Raw genomic sequence first — 24,034 nt, 5'->3', positions numbered from 1 at the left:
AGATTGTAAATTCGACAACAGTGCTTTTAGACAGTAAATTCGTCATTTTCAATCCGCCACACTTTGCTGGCGGAATCTAATAAAAAATGTTAAAAACATGTTTATTTTTGTGTTTTTTTTATTGGTAATAGCATATCTATTTATATTAGAAGGGATTAGGTACTTGGTTTGTCTATTTAGGAGGCACAAGTATTATTTATATATTTAAAAAAAATATATATATATATTTTTTTTAATAGAATGGGGTAAAAATCAGAAAAAAAAATGCGTGGGGTCCCCCAGCATAACCAGCCTCGGGCTCTTTGAGTCGGTCCTGGTTGCCAAAATACGGGAAAAAAATGACAGGGGATCCCCCGTATTTTAACAACCAGCACCGGGCTCTGCGCCTGGTCCTGGTGCCAAAAATACGGGGGACAAAAAGAGTAGGGGTCCCCCGTATTTTTTGTAGCAGCACCGGGCTCTACTAGCTGGACAGATAATGCCACAGCCGGGGGTCACTTTTATACAGCGCCCTGCGGCCGTGGCATTAAATACCCAACTAGTCACCACTGGCCGGGGTACCCTGGAGGAGTGGGGACCCCTTCAATCAAGGGGTCCCCCCCAGCCACCCAAGGGCCAGGGGTGAAGCCCGAGGCTGTCCCCCCCCATCCATGGGCTGCGGATGGGGGGCTGATAGCCTTGTTGAAAATGTAAGAATATTGTGTGTGTTTTTTGCAGAAGAACTACAAGTCCCAGCAAGCCTCCCCCACAAGCCGGTACTTGGAGAACCACAAGTACCAGCATGCGGGGGGGAAACGGGCCCGCTGGTACCTGTAGTTCTACTGCAAAAAAAATACCCAAATAAAAACAGGACACAGACACCGTGAAAGTATAACTTTATTACATACATGCCGACACACATACTTACCTATGTTGACACGCCGACTCTGGCCACGTCTCCAATGTCGACGTCCGGGGTACCTGAAAATAAAATTATACTCACCTGATCCAGTGTCCAGTTCTTTTATTGTAATCCACGTACTTGGCAAAACAAAAAAACGCATTTACCCGAACCAGACGGACTGAAAGGGGTCCCATGTTTACACATGGGACCCCTTTCCTCGAATGCAGAGACTCCTGACTCCTGTCTACTTTTCGTTCCTTTCAACCTCCAGGTAAAGCAAAGGGTCAGGCATACCCGAGACAGGCTCGCACTTCCAAGTCCTCTAAGCCCAAACCTAAACGTTCTTGGGCCGCCCGTCAGCCTGCTTCCAAACCGGACAAGCCTGCTGCATGACAGGGTGTGCCTCCCCCTGGGGGGCCCCAGGGTGGGAGGCCGACTTCTGCAGTTCACCCAGGTATGGTTAAAGACCACTTCGGACGCCTGGATGCAGGAAGTGGTCTCTCACGGGTACGCAATCTCTTTCAAGAGACGTCCCCCTCGCCAGTTTTGCTCAACAGTTATCCCTTCGGATCCGTTAAAAGCACAAACTCTACATTTGGTTGTCCAATCCCTCCTGGATACAGGAGTGATAGTGCCGATGCCTCTGTCTCAGAGAGGCAGGGGATACAATTCAACGCTGTTTCTAGTTCCGAAGCCGAATGGATCCTCCCGGCCTATACTTAACCTTAATTCTTTGAACAAATTTGTGGGGTGTCCAAATTCCGTATGGAAACTCTGTGCTCTATTGTACTGGCTTTGGAACACAAGGACTATATGGTATCCCTGGATATACAGGATGCTTACCTACACATACCTATTGCCATGTCGCATCAGCAATATCTACGGTTTGCTATTGGCATCCTTCATTATCAGTTCCAAGCCTTGCCTTTCGGACTGACCACGGCTCCTCGGATCTTCACCAAGGTCATGGCGGTCATGATGGCCCTTCTCCGCTGTCAGGGTATCAGGATCCTGCCTGATCTGGACGACTTGTTTATCCTGGCGAACTCCCCAGATGTTCTCCAGACGGTCCAATTCCTACAAGCCCACGGGTGGCTCATCAACTGGAAGAAATCCTCACTGGTCCCTGCTCAGAGCATGGTGCACCTGGGGGCATTACTGGACACACACAATCAATGTTTGTTCTTGTCTCCAGAGAAGGTCCTGAAACTTCAGGACAGATTCAGATGCTTCCTCTCTCGCCAAAGAGTGTTATGATTCACAGCACTCCTGACCAGAGGAGATCTTATGACAATGACCAGAGCGCTGGAGTGGAATGCTGGTAACGGGAGCAGGAAAGACTAGTTGCCCCTGGCGCCCTAACTCTATTGTCTCACCCGTGCTATCGGAAATCCCTTGCGAGACTATGGTTTCTTGAGCCCTTGGCAGCCACGTTTGAAGGGCAGATTATGTGTGCCCAACTCCGGTGCCCCCCGGTCTTAATGAGAGACAAAGGGAAATCCGAGGCAGGATGATAACAAGAGGACCTCTGACTGACAACAGGCCAGGGGCAACAAGCTAACTAGCAAAGACCTGAAGTATGTGCGGAAAAACCGCCAGGGAAAAGGACAACCAAAAATCCACTTGTCCAATACTCCTACCCAGCACCGCCGGATACCAGAGTGGACCTGTGGAAGCGGAACCCTCCGCAAAATGCTCCAAAACACAAATAATAAATGGTAAAGCGGCCAAGCCGCAACACACGGCAAAGCCGCGACTCACGAACACCACTGGATGTTAAACGGTGATCAGTCAGGACTCCAGGAACAAGATGACAACTTCCGAGTACAGGACTACTGGAGACTGGAACGACCGGATACAGCAAGACTGGAAACAGACTCTCAGCAAACAAGGACAGCATGCAGGAAGCTATTACCGGCGTCTGTGAGAAGCCCTGAGAGTGCATATAAACAGGAGTCCTCCAATCAGCTGCTGACAGGGCTGATTAAATAAATGCCGTGCAGCTGCCTTGCTGCACGGCCAGGAAACAGGTGCACAATCATTTTAACTGGACCCAGCAATGGGGAACGCGGTCCGCTAGTGGCGTCCCCGTTGCTAGGATCCGTGCGGCTCAGTGCGCCCGGCGTCTAGCGTTGCCAGGGAGCCGGCGGCTGTACGCGTACGGCGTCCCTGGTTGCTAGGTGCCGGGCCGCACCGACGAGCAGACCCCGGCGCCTAACAGTACCCCCCCCCTTGAGGAGGGGTCAAGGGGGGGGTACTAAGCCAGGCTTCCGAGGAAATTCCCGAAAAAATGCCCTCTTGAGCCTCGGGCCATGAAGATCCTTATCCAGGACCCAAGACCTTTCCTCTGGACCATAGCCTCTCCAGTGAACCAGAAAATAAAGCCTGCCCCGGGACAATTTGGAATCGAGAACCTTCTCCACCAGGAACTCCTGTTGTCCCTGTACATCCACTGGAGATCTTCCCTGAGAGATCTTCCGAGGAAATCTACTGGAAGAAACGTATGGTTTCAACAGGGAGCAATGAAACGTATTTCCAATCCGGAGAGATCTTGGTAAACGTAACCGGAAAGCAACTGGGTTGACTTTTTTAATAATATGAAATGGTCCAATAAATTTGGGTCCCAATCTAGCCGAGGATTGTCGAAGTCTAATGTTACGAGTCGACAACCATACCCTATCTCCCACCTTAAAAGTGCAAGGACGTCGGAGCCTGTCAGAAAATTTTTTCTCTTGAAAGGCCGCTTTTCTGAGAGCAAGGTGCACTTTTTTCCAAATGGCTCTGAGATGGGAGGTTAAGGTTAGCGAGGAAACTGAGGAATGTTGAAAAAAAGAATTACCTCTGGGGTGAAAACCAAAAACTGAAAAGAATGGAGACACATTAGTGGAGGAATTACAAGAATTATTGTAAGCAAACTCCGCCAATGGAAGAAACTCGGACCAATCATTCTGGAGTTTGGCTGAGTACAAACGCAAATACTGTTTCAATGATTGGTTAACTTGCTCGGTTTGCCCGTTGGATTGGGGGTGGTAACCGGATGTTAATGACAATTTCATCTTTAATGAAGCACAAAAACACTTCCAGAATTGTGCAATGAATTGTGGACCCCGATCAGAAACAATATCAGTGGGCAACCCATGAAGTCTGAAAACATGGCGGAGAAACAAAACTGCCAATCCTTGGGCAGATGGCAGTCGGGGAAGAGCAATGAAATGAGCCATCTTGCTAAAACGGTCCACTACCACCGATATGACTCGGAATCCGGCTGAAAGGGGAAGGTATACCACAAAATCCATGGAAATATGAGACCATGGCCTGAGGGGAACATTTAAGGGCATAAGTTGCCCGATAGGCAAGGAACGGGGAACCTTATGCTGTGCACAAACCTGACATGAAAAAACAAACTCCTTAACGTCTTTAGAAAGACCAGGCCACCATACTGAGCGGGAGACTAACTCCAAAGTCTTAGAGATCCCCGGATGCCCGGAAACTTTGTTATCATGGAACTCAGTCAAAACAGTAGCTCTCAAAAACTCAGGGACGTAAAGACGACCAGCAGGAGTATTTCCAGGAGCTTGGTGTTGAAGCTGTTTTAACTGGGTAAATAAATCTTGTGTGAGGCCTGCCCAAATGACTGAAGATGGAAGTATGGGAGTAACAGGACTGTTATTGTGAACCGGAAGAAAACTGCGTGACAGGGCATCCGCCTTGGTATTCTTGGAACCTGGCCTGAAAGTGATAATAAATTTGAAACGAGTAAAGAATAAAGCCCAACGAGCCTGCCGGGCATTCAGCCGCTTAGCTGATTCGATGTATTGCAGGTTTTTATGGTCAGTCAATACTGAAATAGTATGTGTTGCTCCCTCCAGCCAATGCCTCCACTCCTCGAAAGCCCATTTTATTGCCAGTAACTCCCGGTTACCAACGTCATAGTTGGATTCAGCGGAGGAGAATTTCCTGGACATAAAGGCACAAGGATGTAGTTCCAGAGACTCCGGATCCTTTTGAGATAGGATAGCCCCCACTCCAACCTCCGAGGCATCAACCTCCACAACGAAGGGCAATTCTGGATTGGGATGTCTGAGGACTGGAGCCGAGACAAAAGCTTGTTTCAAGGCCCGAAAGGACAACTCAGCTTCACGCGACCAGTTGGTAGGATCCGCTCCTTTCTTTGTCAGAGCCACAATGGGAGCAACCAGGTCGGAAAAAGAATGAATGAACCTCCTATAATAATTCGCAAACCCTAAAAAGCGCTGAATTGCTTTTAAATTGGTGGGTTGCGCCCAACTAAGGATGGCCTGGAGCTTCTTAGGTTCCATGAAAAATCCCCGAGGGGAAATAATGTACCCTAAAAAAGATACCTCCGTGACATGAAACTCACATTTCTCCAGCTTGGCATATAGATGATTCTCACGTAACTTTTGAAGAACCTGACGCACCTGGGTAACATGTTGTTCAATTGAGTCAGAATAAATCAGGATGTCGTCTAAGTAAACGACCACGAATTTCCCTAGGAAGTCACGGAGCACATCGTTAATGAGGTCCTGGAAAACTGCTGGAGCGTTAGACAAGCCGAACGGCATCACCAGGTACTCGTAGTGACCCGACTGAGTACTGAAGGCCGTCTTCCACTCATCTCCAGACTTGATTCGGATGAGATTATACGCTCCTCTTAGGTCAATTTTAGAAAAAATCACAGCCGAACGCAGCTGATCAAAGAGGACAGAAATCAGCGGCAGAGGATAAGTATTTTTTACTGAGATTTTATTCAGGGCTCTAAAGTCAATGCAAGGTCTAAGCGAGCCATCCTTTTTCTCCACAAAGAAGAAGCCTGCACTTAAAGGAGATTTTGATGGCCTAATAAATCCTTTCCCTAGGCTCTCCTTAACATAATCATTCATGGCCGCAGTTTCTGGCCCGGATAAAGCATATAACCTTCCCTTTGGCAATGCGGCACCAGGAATTAGCTCAATAGCACAATCATAAGGCCGATGTGGAGGCAGAATGTCTGCATTGCCCTTGGAGAACACATCAGCAAACTCTTGGTATTCCACGGGAATGAGTTCAGGAATGGCAGCTGCTATTCTGACTGGAAACGTAATACATTCCTTATCACAGAAGGTACCCCATTGTGAAATCTCCCCCGACCGCCAATCAATGGTGGGATTATGAAAGGCCAGCCAAGGGTGACCCAGAACCACTGGAACTGCTGGGCAATGGGTAAGGAAGAACTCGATTTTTTCAGAATGAAGAGCTCCTACCGTAAGTAGTACAGGGGGTGTACAGAGGGAAATAACCCCATTGGACAGTGGACTCCCATCTAAGCCATGCATGGTGACACACCTACCCAAAGATAACTGAGGAATGCCTAAGGCCTTAGCCCAAGTTAAATCCATAAAGTTTCCTGCAGCTCCACTGTCAACAAAAGCCGACACCGAAGAACTGAGGCTGCCAAAGGAAACTTTAGCTGGGACTAAAAGGGAGTTATTCGAGGAGATAAGCTGCAGACCTAGGTGAACCCCCTCACAATTCACCTGGTCGAGGCGTTTCCCTACTTGTTCGGACAATTACGAGCAAAATGTCCCTTACCCCCACAGTACAAACAAAGACCAGAGTTTTGCCTTCTGGCTCTTTCTTCAGGAGACAGCCGGGAGAGACCCATCTGCATGGGCTCCTCTACGTCCTCAGGAATGGAATATACACATGGAGTTGACCTGACAGGTGCTCCTTTTTCAGCCCTCCGCTCTCTGAGACGACGATCAATCTTAATAGAAAGCTCCATGAGTTTATCGAGAGTCTCAGGAGCGGGATACTGAAGGAGACTGTCTTTTATAGACTCTGATAAGCCGAGGCGAAACTGACTGCGCAGGGCTGGGTCATTCCAGCCACAGTCGTTCGACCAACGGCGAAACTCCGTACAATAAACCTCTGCAGGATTCCTACCCTGTCTGAGAGCGCGCAACTGACCTTCAGCGGATGCCTCGCTATCAGGGTCATCATACAATAGCCCTAAAGACCCAAAAAAGGCGTCTACTGACAACAAGGCCGGATCCTCTGCTTTTAAACCAAATGCCCAGGTCTGAGGATCCCCCTGGAGCAAAGAAATAATAATCCCAACCCGCTGAGATTCAGTACCCGAGGAGATCGGTCTTAAACGAAAATAAAGTTTACAGGATTCTTTAAAATTAAAAAACTCTTTCCTATCACCAGAAAAACGGTCAGGCAAATGCATCTTTGGTTCAGGGACTACCTTCGGGGAAGTTCGCAAAAGATCTTCCTGCGACTTCACCCGAAGGGAAAGATCCTGAACCATCTGAGTAAATTCTTGAATCTGGCTGACTAAGAGCTGACCTGGATTTGGCCCTAAACCTGTTGGATTCATGAGGCCGATAAACTCTTACAAAACTGAATGAGAAAAAAATTAAACCCCGTTTAATTTTAAATTTTGGTATGGCCGGTAATAATGTTATGATTCCCAGCACTCCTGACCAGAGGAGATCTTATGACAATGACCAGAGCGCTGGAGTGGAATGCTGGTAACGGGAGCAGGAAAGACTAGTTGCCCCTGGCGCCCTAACTCTATTGTCTCACCCGTGCTATCGGAAATCCCTTGCGAGACTATGGTTTCTTGAGCCCTTGGCAGCCACGTTTGAAGGGCGGATTATGTCTGCCCAACTCCGGTGCCCCCCGGTCTTAATGAGAGACAAAGGGAAATCCGAGGCAGGATGATAACAAGAGGACCTCTGACTGACAACAGGCCAGGGGCAACAAGCTAACTAGCAAAGACCTGAAGTATGTGCGGAAAAACCGCCAGGGAAAAGGACAACCAAAAATCCACTTGTCCAATACTCCTACCCAACACCACCGGATACCAGAGTGGACCTGTGGAAGCGGAACCCTCCGCAAAATGCTCCAAAACACAAATAATAAATGGTAAAGCGGCCAAGCCGCAACACACGGCAAAGCCGCGACTCACGAACACCACTGGATGTTAAACGGTGATCAGTCAGGACTCCAGGAACAAGATGACAACTTCCGAGTACAGGACTACTGGAGACTGGAACGACCGGATACAGCAAGACTGGAAACAGACTCTCAGCAAACAAGGACAGCATGCAGGAAGCTATTACCGGCGTCTGTGAGAAGCCCTGAGAGTGCATATAAACAGGAGTCCTCCAATCAGCTGCTGACAGGGCTGATTACATAAATGCCGTGCAGCTGCCTTGCTGCACGGCCAGGAAACAGGTGCACAATCATTTTAACTGGACCCAGCAACGGGGAACGCGGTCCGCTAGTGGCGTCCCCGTTGCTAGGGTCCGTGCGGCTCAGTGCGCCCGGCGTCTAGCGTTGCCAGGGAGCCGGCGGCTGTACGCGTACGGCGTCCCTGGTTGCAAGGCGCCGGGCCGCACCGACGAGCGGACCCCGGCGCCTAACAAAGAGTGTCGATACACTCGGCGATGCAAGTACTAGGCCTCATGGTGTCGGCTTTTGACATGGTAGAGTACGCTTAATTTCATTCCCGCCCTCTGCAGAGGTTAATCCTTTCCAGGTGGGACGGCCTGCCTCACTGGATCAGGTCTCAAATTATCTCCTTGACTCTGGAGGTTCGTCTGTCAATGAGTTGGTGGCTACAGGACCAACAATTTAGCAGAGGTCGTCCCTTCTGGATCTCCAACTGGGTCCTCCTAACGACAGATGCCAGTCTGCAGGGTTGAGGCGCAGTGTTGGAGCAACACTCTCTCCAGGGTCGGTGGACCAGGGAGGAATCTCTCCTTTCGATAAACATTCTGGAATTGCGGGCAGTGTTCAATGCATTGACACTGACCCTGCCTTTCGTACAGAATAGACCTGTTCAAGTACAATCAGACAACACCACAACAGTGGCGTACATAAATCATCAAGGCGGCACTCGAAACCGCATGGCAATGATGGAAGTGTCAAAAATTCTTTGATGGGCAGAACGACATCTGCCACCAATATCGGCAGTGTTCATTCCAGGGGTCCTCAACTGGGAAGCGGACTTCTGCAGTCATCAGGACGTACACGCCAGGGAGTGTACGCCAGTGGGTTCGTGGACGCACTGGCAATTCCATGGAACTTTCGGCTGCCATACGTGTTCCCTCCAGTATCACTCCTGCCCAGGGTACTACGGAAGTTCAAGCAAGTAGGAAGAATACTGCTTCTAGTCGCTCCAGCGTGGCCCAGGTGGCATTGGTTCTCAGACCTGCAGGGTCTCTCGATCGAGCGTCCTCTTCTACTTCCTCAATGCCCAGACCTCCTCGGTCAAGGCCCTTGTGTTTACCAGGACCTGGCAAGACACGGCGTGGCTCTTGAAGCTTCACTCCTGAGGGCCAAAGGATTTTCTGAGGCGGTTATTCAAACTATGTTGAAGGCCCACAAACCGGCTTCTGCACGGATTTATTATAGGGTATGGAATTCTTACTTCACCTGGTGTGCTGCTAAGAATTACAATACATACAAGTTTAGTACTTCCAGACTTCTGACTTTTTTGCAACAAGGCCTGGATTTAGGACTTCGCCTGGCCTCCCTCAAGGTTCACATTTCTGCCTTGTCGGTGTGGTTTCAGTGAAAAATTGTATCTATTCCTGACGTTCATACGTTCACTCACGGCGTACTACAGATTCAGCCTCCCTATGTCCCTCCTGTGGCTCCATAGGATCTGTCTGTTGTTCTTAATGCCCTTCAAGAGTCTCTGTTTGAACCTCTTGAGTCTGTGGACCTTAAATGCCTTACGTTTAAGGTCATTTTTCTGTTGGCTATTGCCTTTGCTAGGAGGGTGTCAGACTTAGGCGCTTTGTCCTGTTGTCCACCCTTTCTGTTTTTTCACCGTGACCGAGCAGTTCTTAGAACTTGCCCTGGTTATCTACCTAAGGTGGTGTCATCATTCCACCATAACCAAGAGATTGTGGTTCCGGCCTTTATCTCTCCTGGTTTGTCCTCCAAAGAGTGGTCTTTGGATGTGGTACGGGCTCTCCGTATATATGTAAAAAGAACTGACTCTATCAGGAGATCAGATTCTCTTTTTGTGCTTTTTGGTTTTCACAAACGTGGCTGGCCTGCGCATAAGCAGACCTTGGCCAGATGGATTAGAATGGTGATTGCACAAGCTTATGCGCAGGCTGGACTCCCAGCTCCTGCTGCTATCAAGGCCCATTCTACTTGGTCTGTTGGACCTTCTTGGGCGGCCCGCCGTGGCGCGTTCGATGAACAATTGTGCAAGGCGGCTACGTGGTCCTCAGTGAACACGTTCATCAGGTTTTATGCTTTTGATACTTCTGCCTCCCAGGATGCTTCCTTTGGACGCTGGGTTCTTGTGCCCGCTACAGTGCGTCCCCTCCCATGAGGAATTGCTTTAGGACATCTCCGATGTCATTCCCTGTGGAATACTGGTGTACCCGCTGCAGAAAAGGAGATTTATGGTAAGACTTAGCATTGTTAAATCTCTTTCTGCAAGGTACACTGGTTTCCACAGGGCGCCCACCCTGAAGCACTTAGCTTCTTTGGGTTTGTATGGCATTAGCTGCTAGTCCCTTCTCCTGTCGTGAGAATGTGGGTCTATGTGACTAACATCTACCGTTTCTCTTACCTGCTACTGTATTGGACATGTTAACAAAACTGAGCTCCAATGCCTGGAGGCGGAGCTATAGAGGAGGTGGTGCAGTGCATCCTGGGAACAGTCAAAGCTTTAGCCTGTTGGTGCTTCGGATCAAGATCGAACTCTACACTGCAATGTTATTCCCTGTGGAAACCAGTGTACCTCGCAGAAAGAGATTTAACAATGGTCTTACCATAAATCTCCTTTTTATAGGTTGCCAGAGGACCAGTGAATAAATCAAGGAGCCAGAAAGAAGGTATGGAGGGAACTTCTGTGCCCATTATCAGCCTTGGAAAAGGATTTTACATTATCCCAAAGAAAGGCGAAGCAGACGGCAATCCCACCAAATGTGTAGTGGGGAATCCACCTCAGCGTTACATCGCCAGAACGTATCTGGCACTCCAGTGAACATCTTGGCTAGAGTAAGGGGGCATCTATACCAGCGTGATAGGACTTTGAATTGTGTCTCAATCACTGAGTAACTGACAGAAGTGGCGAATGTGTTCTTAAAGATCTTAGTCCACTCCTCATCAATTCGATCTGAAGGTCCCATCCCCAATCTCTTGTATATTTGGGAAGGTCAGAGTACTTATGTTCAATCAGGAGCCTACAGTATATCCCCTCGATAGAAAATGCATTGGGCGTGTAGTGTCCAAGCACATGTTCTTAAAAAGGGTCAAGGGTCTAGTGGCAGCTGACCGAACTTCCCTCCCCTGCACAAAGAAATGTGCATTTTTTTCTTCCGGTGGTTTAGGAAAACGTTTCTTAGTAAATTTCCCCCTGATACCCAGGAGCAGTAATTTGAGCTTTAAACATAGTCGACTACTTGCAGACAGGGCAGTAGAGAGTCTGGCTGGGCCCAGGTACTTTTCAGGGGGTGTGGCCTAATTGCAGGAGGCGCGGTCATGCACCCTTATAAGAAAATACATAAAACAATGTATTTTAAGCGCCTCCATGGCCACAATGCAGCCCAGCACACAGCAGCATGTGCTGGGCTGAGGAGAAGAGCTGCAGCTGCTACTGCCAGGGGGGAGGGGGGGGCACTGTGCCCTCACTGGGCCCCTCTATCAGACCTGTGCCCGGATAATTTGTACCCTCTCCCCCCCTCTCTCAGCACCATTGCCTGCAGACTCATAATCTAATATATATAGGGAATACAGGCGTACAACTTGTGATATGTAGAGTTATCTCCTGTTCCTAGGCCTTATTTATGTTTTTCTATGTTTTTATTGTTATGTTTGTTTTTTTCATTAACTATGATAATACCAATGTATCCTATGCTCACATAAAGCTTTAACATGGCTGTAACTGATACTTCTCATGAGGTGTGCATTGTATATTGTATTTCACCGTCCCTGCTAATTCTATTCCAACCTTAGGGGTACCTTCTTCTTATGTTACAGTATATTCTCCTCATCATATAAACGTTGTGCCTTATTTGTTTCTTGTGTTATGTGAAAAAAACACAATTAATGTATTTGCCCTCCTTGCAGTCAAATAGGATGCGAAGTTACTTGCATTTTTTTTTGCTTTTCTCCCAACTTAGAATCAGGGGCGCCAAAATGGGGGGAACGGGTACTAATTACCCAGGCCTGGGCCAGTTGGAGGGGCAAAGGCCAGCTGCTGAGAAGGCCGAATGTCCCATTTTACAATACATAGTAATTTACATTGATTTTTTTTTTTTTTAAGGCGCATGACCACACCTCCCGTATTTTGCCACGTACCCTCCCACACCTCTCTACTGTGGACATCTCAGTGGGCTGGCTCAGAATTGCCTCAATGAGCCTGCTCAGAATCGGCCCCATATGTCTGTCACTTGATATACAAGTAGCTCTAATGTCTACTCGCTTAAATGGGTTGTGCTAAATGAGAAAGGGGGTGAACCAACCATTATTTCATATTAGGAATGGAGATTGGACAGCAAATGGTTACTGTGCTTCCAACATAAAATGCAGCAATGTGGTTGCTACTAGCCCTTGTAACGCAACCATTCAGAGCTTCACGTATGCGCCCATTAGCTTAGCTGCGGACACCACTTCTGGGAATCTGCAGCTGCACAGAAACAGCAAGGCATCGGAAAGCTGCATCTGCTGACTCGCAACCATCCATTGCCCGCAATTCAACTGAAAAAGTATTTACATCGAATTTGGAACATCGATGGTTGCTAACCATCGGCTTTCGATGTCCATCCCTATTTTAAGTGACAATCAGATAAATAACAATGAATAGGAAAGAGGCCAACATATAGTGTTCATGCTAGGCTGTTTTAGCAGGGGGCTGCGCCCTGCCTGATTTCTAAAGGGTAAAATGCGCCCTGCTATAATAGGGTGCCTTTGGCTTGTGCACATGAATTGCCCCCGCAGGACCGGTGCCATGCCCCCCAAAAATCCTGGGGGGAACACTAAATATACACAGAGTAACCGCTTCAAAGCTCCATACGCAGCAGGGTTCACTGGACTGTCATTTTAGACACACGTCTGGTAGGCCTCAGGTCCATTTTGACAGTGAGCTGTTCCACTGCAGCGTTTCGGTCGGACCTCACGCACCTTCATAACCAACGTTCACCTCTCACATCAATGGTACGTGGTGTACTGCAGTTTCCATGTCGGTTATTCGCAATGGTGCCATTTGTCTAGTCACGATACACCTTCATCGCAGCAGCACGTGAACAGTTCACAATCTGTTCTGCCAACCTTAGTCCAAGATAATCCTTTTTTGCAAGTTGGATAAATCGCCCCTTTAACCCATGACAGCAACGAGTGATATGTGTGCAGACGGCCTGTCACACACCTTATATACCCACCAAGCCAGCACACGACACGTGATGCACTACATGGACTATGCGCTGCCAACGTCAAATGTAGGAGGTGGTCATAATAATGTGACTCGACCATGTAGTAATAGTAGGCAGTACTACATGATGCCTCCTTCACTCCACATGCTCGCTCTTATCCCTAAATAACTATAGTGTTCTCTAAAATCCCTGATCAGAATAATATGGAGAGCAGTACACAAACATTTGCACTAACCCATAGACCTTTATGCACATGTGTATTTTGTGCCATGTAAACGCTGCAGGTCACTCACTCCATAGTAAGAAGCACTGCTTGGTTATGGACAGTACCACGTTTAAGTCTGTGTCCTATCACTTTAATTCTTCATGGGTAGAATAATTACATGTGGGTCAGGGTGCTGGCTTGCCAGCAGAGAAAGGAAATTGTATCAGCGACAAGTAGGAACAGCGCAAAACCTAGAAGCCCCGGTCTGCGGTGAGATGAAGTCTGGAGTGTGATGAGAGACACTTGGGGCTGGATTACAGCAGAGGAGAAGGAGGGGAGAACTAGGCTAGACGTGGATCTGATTCAGCTGCCCCATGTGCTGGAGGGGAGGAAGAGGGAGAGACGGAGTGTGTGAGGTTGCAGAAGACACATCAGGAAAGACATAGGTAGAGATGAGAAGTCCCCAGATGGCTATGGGAGAGATAGGAACATAGAGATCAGGAATCACAGGAGAAAACGTGGGGAGAGGAGGAGGACTGAGGAGAGCACAGTATGAATGGAAATGACAGAGTATTAGAAACAAGGTGATTGGATTGTGGATAATTTCAGCAGAAAGTGACTGTGGCTGTCAGCATAAAACCACACAGTATGGGGGGAGCAAGAGATATAGGGGAGGAAGGGGGAAGAGAATGAGTAACAGGGGAGGAACAAAGAAAAGTGCAGTTGGGATAAAGAAGAGACAGAAGAGAGGTGCAGATAGCCAGAGAGAAAAGATCCGTACAGTTCCCAGAAGCCTTCACTGTGCCTCCATGACCATCCGACCAGTGCTTTCCCTGTGGCTTCTCATGGTCCTCACCACCTATATGGTGACAGGACACCCACAGTGTTTGGATTACAAGCCCCCTTTCCAACCCTCAAAACCCCTGGCTTTCTGCTTAGCCTATTCCTCCTTTGGATGCTGTGACACAGCTCTTGACAGAAGCATTGCCGACAGGTTCCGCTACATCACGGAATTCCTGGACCACACCGGGGTCAGTGTCTGTGGAGACTACATACGGAACATCCTGTGCCAGGTATGTAGTGCATCTTGTCATGTCACAGGTTTGATGGCTTTCACACCAGCAGCCCCCCTTCAGCAGGGATTCTGTCCCAGGTATCTACTACTATTGCTACAGGGCTATAAATATTATGTTAGGTTATGAGTATTTCCATTGATTCTCTCTTTGGTCTAGGAGGCAACCTATCTATTGTATGATTTACCGTGGGTAGGGTGCGTGGTCCAGAAGAAAGAATTTGAAGCCAGATGAGAACCACTTGGCCCGTGTCTTCTGTCCTATTTTTATCCTTAATGACATCAGCTATCATTTCATTCTTTGTGTTCATTCAGATTTCAGCCGAGTATCTCAAGGGTTTTTATTTTCCACTGTATAAGTCTCTAACTTCTCTCTTTAGAGTCAAGTCCACCTATCCGCTACCATTAAAGCAGTCATTTTTCCTTTAATTTCCCTTAAATTACTACCCTTCCTTCATTATCGCTCCATGGGGGTCATTCCGAGTTGATCGCTCGCTAGCAACTTTTTGCAGCGCTGCGATCAGATAGTCGCTACCTATGGGGGAGTGTATTTTCGCTTTGCAAGTGTGCAAAAGCTTTTGCAGCCGACGGCACAAAAAAGTTTTTTGCAGTTTTTGAGTAGCTCTGGACTTACTCAGCCGCTGCGATCACTTCAGTATTTTTGGTCCCGGAATTGACGTCAGACACCCGCCCTGCAAGCGCTTGGACACGACTGCGTTTTTCCAAACACTCCCAGAAAACGGTCAGGTGACACCCACAAACACCCTCTTTCTGTCAATCACCTTGCGATCGGCTGTGCGAATGGATTCTTCGTTAAATCCATCGCCCAGCACTGATCCTCATTGCGGTGCATACGCATGCTCAGTTTTGCCGAGATTTAACCTGATCGCAGCGCTGCAAAAAGTTGCTAGCGAGCGATCAACTCGGAATGACCCCCCATGTCCTCTTGCCCTGACACATCTACAGATTTGAAAGCTTCTATCATATCCGCCCTCTCCCTTTTCTAATCCGTTCTTTACATGTTAAGATTCTTTCCAGTAGTTGCCCTTCCTGCTAGATCTATAATTTATTGATGTCTTTCTAAATCTGGAATCTGTCTGGAAGTCTGACGATAATTGTCATAAATAAGAGATGCAAATAGCCCTGCCTGCCATGTAATGTTCCTGTGTGGTCCTTCCGCAATACTGCTAATGGTCTATGCTTTGGCTTAGTAAATTTGTGAAAGAGGGACAGACACCAGCATCCTTCAGATGTAATGCCTGCACCTGGCACACTACAATAGCTACCGCTTATAGGCCCTCATTCCGAGTTGATCGGTCGCAAGGCGAATTTAGCAGAGTTACACACGCTAAGCCGCCGCCTACTGGGAGTGAATCTTAGCTTCTTAAAATTGCGACCGATGTATTCGCAATATTGCGATTACTAACTACTTAGCAGTTTCAGAGTAGCTCCAGACTTACTCTGCCTGTGCGATCAGTTCAGTGCTTGTCGTTCCTGGTTGACGTCACAAACACACCCAGCGTTCGCCCAGGCACTCCCACCGTTTCTCCGGCCACTCCTGCGTTTTTTCCGGAAACGGTAGCGTTTTCAGCCACACGCCCCTGAAACGCCGTGTTTCCGCCCAGTAACACCCATTTCCTGTCAATCACATTACGATCGCCGGAGCGAAGAAAAAGCCGTGAGTAAAAATACTTTCTTCATAGTAAAGTTACTTGGCGCAGTCGCAGTGCGAACATTGCGCATGCGTACTAAGCGGATTTTCATTGCGATGCGATGAAAAATACCGAGCGAACAACTCGGAATGAGGGCCATTGTGCCTTGCTCTGTATTAGTGTCCATACATGTAAGAATACTAGTAGTAACTGATGGACATTTGGACTTAACTATTCACCCACCTCTATCCTCCTCATCATATTTCCACTCTTCTTTCATTGGGCTGGATTTACTATACCTTTCCGCAGCGTTGTTTATGCATTTTGCACTTTTTTTTCACTAATAAAGTTTTTGATTTTTTTCTTATTTCCACATTTGAACTGCTGCAAGGTGTCCGCACCATTAGCCCTCCCCATTTGCAGGTATTGTTTTCCTGCTCTTCTTATATTTACTATTATTATTCGACTTGGTGCTGTTAGTGACAGCTGTGGAAGTGTCATATCACCACCTTTGCCAGGTGAATTTCTTAGTTTTGACTGGTCTCTTCTTCTTAATGAAGAAGTTGTTTGGCATTATATAGTGACAGGAGGCAGTAACTAGTTAAGTAGGTTTGCAGTGAGGTAGAGGCCAGTATAGGTAGTGTCAGGAGGCACCAGTGCTGAAAATAGGGTGATACAGGGTGGTACAGAGTACCATTAAGAAATATGATGGTGGTATGCAGTACCACCAGCCCACCGCTGGGGCATAATTTATAAGGGGCATTTTTGTGTGTGGGACATAAAATGGTGTCAGTGGCATAACTGTGTGTGGCATAATATGTAATAGACATTATGGTGTGTGGTATAATATGTAAGGCAGGGCTGGCCAAACCAGCCCTCAAGATCTACCAACATTTTCCAGACCACCTAGCTGGTGCACAGGTGTAGTCATTACTAATTAAGATGTGCTGCATTCATTCCTAACTGACAATTCTACAGATCTCCAGGAGCCCTAATATAAGGAATCACGGTGTGTGGCATAATGTGTAATGGGCTTTACAGTGTGTGGCATAATGTGTAATGGGTGCTACGGTGTCTGGCATAATGTGTAATGGGCTTTACGGTGTGTGGAATAATGTGTAATGAGCATTACAGTGTGTGGTATAATGTGTAATAAGCATTACGGTGTGTGGCATCATGTCTAATGGGCATTACGGTGTTTAGCATAATGTGTAAGGAGCATTACGATGTGTGGCATAATGTGGCCATGCCCCTATTGTCATGTAGCCACTCCCCTAGTTTCGTGTGACCATGCTTCCTCATGACACGTGACCACGCCCATTTTTACTATCAGTACTACTAATAAAAAATTTCTACTTGCATCACTGGGAGGCACAGCTCTTGATTGAACTGTGGCATTAAACTGCAGGGTACAGTCACAGAGGCACAGCAGGGTACAGACAGCGAGGCATGAGGCACAGTAGAGGATGCACATGGGTGGGACACAGCAGGTTACAGGCAAGGAGGCATGAGGCATAGCAGAGGATGCACACAGTGGTGGGACACAGCAGGGTACTTGCAGGGAGGCATGAGGCACAGCAGAGGAGGCACTGGATGTACACAGACAGCATGGACCAGAGGATGCGGAAATCACATCGCATTTCATGTCAGTCACCGCAATCCTGCCTTTCGGTAATTAACTATAGTACATTATACGAAAACATTGGGAAATAAAATAAAAAAAAAACACAAAAATTACAGGAAAAGCAGACGATAAAAAAAGTTAATAATTTAAAAAAAAGAAGTAAATCCCACCTATTATCTCCTGTCCTTTTCACCTTTCCCTGTGTCTTGTGTCCCTGTCATGCCCATCCTTCTCATCCCCTCTTTGTGTCTCATTTTCCCCACCCCTGTACCTCTCACTCCCTTTGTCTCATGTTCCCCTTGTCTTCCTCACTCCCTCTTTGAGTATAACATTCCCCAATTTAGTAGAACGCACACCCTCTTTCCTGTGTCTGTCATGCCCACGTTCTTTTCACTCCTTATCTCTTTCATGCTCCTATCTTTCTCCAACTTCCCTTCCCAAAACCTCCCCTCCCCTTTTTCCACACAGGATACCCCTGCCCCTTACAGTCTCTCTAATGGTCTTTAATTTCTCCCTGCCTTCCACACTCCATGTCTCAGTTATTCACCTTCTCCCGCCTATCCTCGGCAGACCCTCTCCCTCCCGCATACACTTGTCAATCCACTCTCTCACCCATCTCCATCCTTCCTCTGCCACCCCTGCCCCTCTGCTTCCTCCCCCGCATATGAGGGAGGTAGGCATAGGATGCCCCTGGCCACCCTGTCTCTGTCATCTCCTTAGCTGTCAGTCACCTCCTGTGCCTCCTGCGTAGTTTCTCTGTCACTGCTGTTGGTCTGGAGTACGAGACAAGTTTAACACTAATGATGTTCCACATAATGCAGTAATTTGTTACTGGCTTCAAAAGCTGGCGAATGGTGGTAATTAATGAAGTGCCACAAATTTCCACTCCGTTCTCCTGCGATTCTTTCGGGCAGCCTGGATGCAAGGTTAATATTACAGCTGGCGTCCGGACAGGGAATACTCTGCATGTAGAGGAAACAGCACAAGGCTCCATTGTGGTCTTCACGGAAACCCCTTGTGAGAGGATGAGAGGAAATCTATGTCTTGCAGCCAAATATATACACGGGATGGAGAGTAGAGAAAGGGGCTGAAGAGGGGGAGAGAAACCCCTGAAGGCAATGTGGCAAGTAACAAGTGTTTGTTTCCTTGTCTGTCTACAATAACAACAGAACCATCATTCCTAATCCCCATCATTATCTCCATGTCTGCCTGCACCTCCAGCAGCTGCTAATATTGAAATACCTCAGGGTACAATGTCAGAGGTGTGCAGGCGATTCAGCGGGAAGGTGCTCTGGTTTCCGGACAGTCCAACCACTGCTGCCAAACAAACCGTTTTATTGCAACTTGGGGACATCCTGGGGATACATCTACATACATTTGGTAGAAGTAAGACAATTTGTGCAACCTGGGCAAATTTGTAAATAAAGTAACGGAATCACCAAGTGGGTAGTGAGCATGGTAAACTTCAATCTAAAACTGATTTTGAGGTAATATCTCAAATCTAATCTTTTTTTTATCTTTTTCGGTAACGGAATCAACTTTACTGTTGTACCTTTTAATATTCACAGATCATGGAGAGAGAATTATTTATGGCTGTTAGATTACCTTATTTTTCATAATATTAACCCTATATTGAGATATTTGGCGGGATGTAATGGAGTCCGAGGTGCAGGATGCCGGTTGATCTCGTACTTTTTTTAACCACTTGACTGGCATGGTCGCATGTGATGCGACCAAAGGCAGGAGTCCATTAACTTGCTTGGTCGCAGCACATGCGACCAGTGTCCGCAGCCCCCGTTGTGCACTGCCCTTCAGTGTGCCGCGGACCCGGCAGTGTTGCGGCACTCTCTGACCATCGACATCACTGCTGGAATCGCGACCCAGAATGCCATGTGCAGAATGAGTCTTATGATATCGCTTGCAGCCCCATATCAGCTGCAGCGCCATTGACATGCTGCTGCGTTTGGTTGGGAGCCCCTGTTTGTTTGTTTTTGGTTTTCTCAAAGTATTTTTATTACAGTACAATGCACTGCGACATCACATGAAAAAACACAAGAGAACAGTATTGGTATAATAACTGAAATTGAAAAATGGTCTGACAACCAATGACTAAATAACATTGTTACTGTATATCACACATGGAGAAAATGTCTGTTACATGAAAAAGGTATATGATATACAATCAATCAAGAAGCTGTCGGCAAATTACAGTACTCTATGCAGGGGTGTAGCGAGAGTGGCTCCGGTGGAGCGCGAGCTCCGGGCGCCGGGAAAGTTAGAGGGCACACCACCGCCTGCTCACCCCCTCCTTCTGCCCGCTATACCACGGGCCGCTGTACAAGCAGCCGCTGAGTAGGAGGAGGAGAAGCAGAGGGGTGCACACTCACTCGGACTCAGAGACTAGGTAGGGAGCAGGGCAGGTCAGTCAAGACAGCAAGAGACAATGACAGCCAGCAAATACCGGAGTTCTGCTACCCTCTTTATAGTTCTCACTGTCTGCTTGTAGTTGAGCAGCAGGTATACTTCTGTCCTGCTACACCACCCTGCTCCAGCTGCTGCCGCACCTCTTTCTGCCCTGGCTGCTGCAGCACCTCTCTTTGTCCCAGCTACTGCAGCATGTCTCTCTGTCCCAGCTGCTGCAGCACCTCTCTCTGCCCTGGCTGTTACATCACCTCCTTCTGCCCCAGCTGCTGCAGCACCTCTCTCTGCCCTGGCTGCTGCAGCACCTCTTTCTGACTCGGCTGCTGCAGCACCTCTCTCTACCCAGGCTGTTGCGGCACCCCTCTCTGCCCCAGTTGCTACAGCACCTTCCTCTACATTGATGCTGCAGCACCTCTCTCTTCCTTAGCTGTTGTTGCTGCTGCAGCAACTCTCTCTGCATTAGAAGCTGCAGAGTAACATGTATAAGCAGCTCTACTGTGGCATAACCTCCCCTATATTTTTGTTACACTCCTTTGGCGCACACTGTCCCTGTTTTAAACGGGTGTGGTTCATCAAATCGACAGTATCTAGGTCGACAATGTTTAGGTCGACCACTGTAGGTCGACAGTCACTAGGTCGACATGGATGGAAGGTCGACAGGGTTTCTAGGTCGACATGTGCTAGGTCGACAGTTCTAAAGGTCGACATGAGGATTATTATTTTTTGTGTCGTTTTCTTCGTAGAGTGACCGGGATCCCAAATTAGTGCACCGCGTCCCCTCGCATGGCTCGCTTCGCTCGCCATGCTTCGGGCATGGTGCCTTCGCTCCGCTACCGCTTCGCTCGGCACAGATTACCGTTCCAATCGTAGTCCACGTGGATCGTTAAGTATGAAAAAATTCAAAAAAATAATTTTTTTTTTAAAAACTCATGTCGATCTTTAGAGCTGTCGACCTATCACATGTCGACCTAGAAACCCTGTCGACCTTTTATCCATGTCGACCTAGTGACTGTCGACCTACAGTGGTCGACCTAAACATTGTCGACCTAGATACTGTCGATCTTCAGACCGGATCCCGTTTTAAACATGACGGGCGCCCAAAATAAACTTTCACCCTGAGATCTACAAGTTCTATAACTGGCCCTGTCGCCAATTTTGGATTTTTCTATATTTTTTATTTTCAAATATAACATGCACCCAATTCAGTACAGGAGAGGGGGTGCCACAACATACTGTTGCTCTGGGCACCATGGCACCTAGCTACACCTCTGACTCTATTAACCGTGATACAAAAACCTTAAACTGTACAGAGGGTATAAGTGTGCCCAGGGGGATCCTACAGTAGCAGTGGAGAACAGGAACACCACTAACAACAGTGACAATTAACTGATGGAGATCGGTGGTTCGTTATCAATCATTCGGAGTTTGTCCCTGTTTTGAAGGCATGACAGGGCCAGGGTCTGCTTCGTGTGCAGCTGCGGCCAGCCCCGGAGGCAATATAGGTGCCGTCGAGGGGGGCGTGGGGGGCTGCCACGGCACGGAGTGTGCAGCAGCGGTCAGCCCTGGGAGGCAGTATAGGTGCCAGCAGCGGAGGGGGTGCGGTGAAAATTATCACTATCCGAAAAACTGTCTTTTCAAAATGACCATTTTTTTGGAAGTGATAAATTTCTCATGGGGGCATAATGAATACTGAAAAAATTGTGAGAGAATTTAGTGGGAATTGAAAACTAAAAATTCTCATTCACTATTTTTTCATGATAGATATGCCCCTTAGTCCCTTAGTCCCATTGCCATTGAAATACAGGGAGTGGAGTTATTGCACCCCTTATTTAGCAAATTTATCACAGTCCTTATTTTTAATGCGGATGTAGGCCCTCATTACGAGTTGTTCGCTCGCTAGCTGCTTTTAGCAGCATTGCAAACGCTAGGCCGCCGCCCTCTGGGAGTGAATCTTAGCTTAGCAGAATTGCGAACGAAAGGTTAGCAGAACTGCTACTAAATAATTCCTTGCAGTTTCTGAGTATCTCCAGACCTACTCCTAGATTGCGATCAGCTCAGTCCGTTTAGTTCCTGGTTTGACGTCACAAACACGCCCTGCGTTCGGCCAGCCACTCCCCCGTTTCTCCAGCCACTCCTGCGTTTTTACCTGGCACGCCTGCGTTTTTTACCACACTCCCTGAAAACGCCAAGTTGCCGCCCAGAAACACCCACTTCATGTCAATCACACTACGATCACTCGAGCGATGAAAAACGTCGCTCGAGCTTGTGTAAATCTCCAAAGTTTTGTGTTAAATTACTAAGCACATGCGCGCTGCGTACCATGCGCATGCGCATTTTCCACCTAATCGCTGCGTTGCAAAAAACGGCAACGAGTGAACAACTCGGAATGACCACCGTGATGTAGTATGATTAAATTAACAACGTGCAAATGTAAGTTTTCACGCAAACTTAGTATTACCCTCTTGCCTAGAGAGAGCCCATTCCTGCAAATAGCTGGAAGCAGAGAGAGATTATGCTATCATTCTGCTTCCTGGTTCAGCTCCAAAGTGTGTACTGTGGATGTGCGCTCACTGGGGGTCATTCCGAGTTGTTCGCTCATTATTTTTTTCTCGCAACGGAGCGATTAGTCGCTAATGCGCATGCGCAATGTCCGCAGTGCGACTGCGCCAAGTAAATTTGCTATGCAGTTAGGTGTTTTACTCACGGCATTACGAGGTTTTTTCTTCGTTCTGGTGATCGTAATGTGATTGACAGGAAGTGGGTGTTTCTGGGCGGAAACTGGCCGTTTTATGGGTGTGTGCGAAAAAACGCTACCGTTTCTGGGAATAACGCGGGAGTGGCTGGAGAAACGGAGGAGTGTCTGGGTGAACGCTGGGTGTGTTTGTGACGTCAAACCAGGAACGAAACTGACTGAACTGATCGCAGATGCCGAGTAAGTCTGGAGCTACTCAGAAACTGCTAAGAAGTGTCTATTCGCAATTCTGCTAATATTTCGTTCGCAATTTTGATAAGCTAAGATTCACTCCCAGTAGGCGGCGGCTTAGCGTGTGCAAAGCTGCTAAAAGCAGCTTGCGAGCGAACAACTCGGAATAACCCCCATTGGCCAGTACATGCGTCAGTGGGGAGCAACGGAGAGGGATCCGTATTCCGGACCTTGGTAAATCTGACTGCATAGCATCTGAGATCTGCTGCAGTCCCTCCATGTTAAATCCTGTGGGTCCTTAATATTTGCCACATGCGTTTCTCAAGATGTGACCAGCTCTGCAACAGTTGCCTATGCGCCACAGTAGGTCATGATTTATATACTGACGGTTCAGATATAATCAGAAGCAGCTGACAATTATAATCATCATCAGTATGCATTTTGTACCAGGGGTTGAGCAACCTGCAAGAGATACACGTCCTGTAGGCACTTATACCTCTGTGCTTAGGACTGCTTGCCCGCCCGTCCTAACCCTGCTCTGCCTCTAAGCACAATGAGATGTAAGCATACAGAGCCAAGCGCAAGTATTTCTAGTGTGCATGCGTAGTGCAGATAATGGTAATAAATTACGTGACCTTTACAATATGCAAAATATATGTTGAAATTAGAGATGAGCGGGTTCGGATTTAATGCCAGAATTAATGCCAGTTCGGTTTTATCTGGATTTTTTTGATTGGCTATCCAAAACACGTGACATCCGTGAGCCAATAAGATGCCGTTTTGAGATCGAGTAAAACCGAACCTGCTCATCTCTAGTTGAAATGTAACATTCGTGTAGCTGGTC

At 47.7% G+C, this 24,034-nt stretch overlaps 2 protein-coding genes across 2 annotated transcripts in view; both read left to right on the top strand.

The window, feature by feature from the left end:
* LOC134949206 (zinc finger FYVE domain-containing protein 1-like) overlaps nt 1–24,034 on the top strand; it is a 155,265-nt gene that overhangs the window by 130,980 nt on the left and 251 nt on the right. The gene's annotated exons all lie outside the window — the stretch shown is intronic.
* LOC134949205 (HHIP-like protein 1) overlaps nt 13,814–24,034 on the top strand; it is a 104,744-nt gene continuing 94,523 nt past the window's right edge. The window contains exon 1 of the mRNA XM_063937655.1: nt 13,814–14,571. Within this exon, the coding sequence (XP_063793725.1) occupies nt 14,188–14,571 (384 nt within the window). The 5' untranslated portion in view covers nt 13,814–14,187. The remainder of the gene's footprint in view (nt 14,572–24,034) is intronic.

Source organism: Pseudophryne corroboree, chromosome 8 (genome assembly GCF_028390025.1).
Source record: "Pseudophryne corroboree isolate aPseCor3 chromosome 8, aPseCor3.hap2, whole genome shotgun sequence".
NCBI lineage: Eukaryota > Metazoa > Chordata > Amphibia > Anura > Myobatrachidae > Pseudophryne > Pseudophryne corroboree.
The sequence above is the reverse complement of the archived record's forward strand: the minus strand, read 5'-3'. Positions and strand labels throughout refer to the sequence as shown.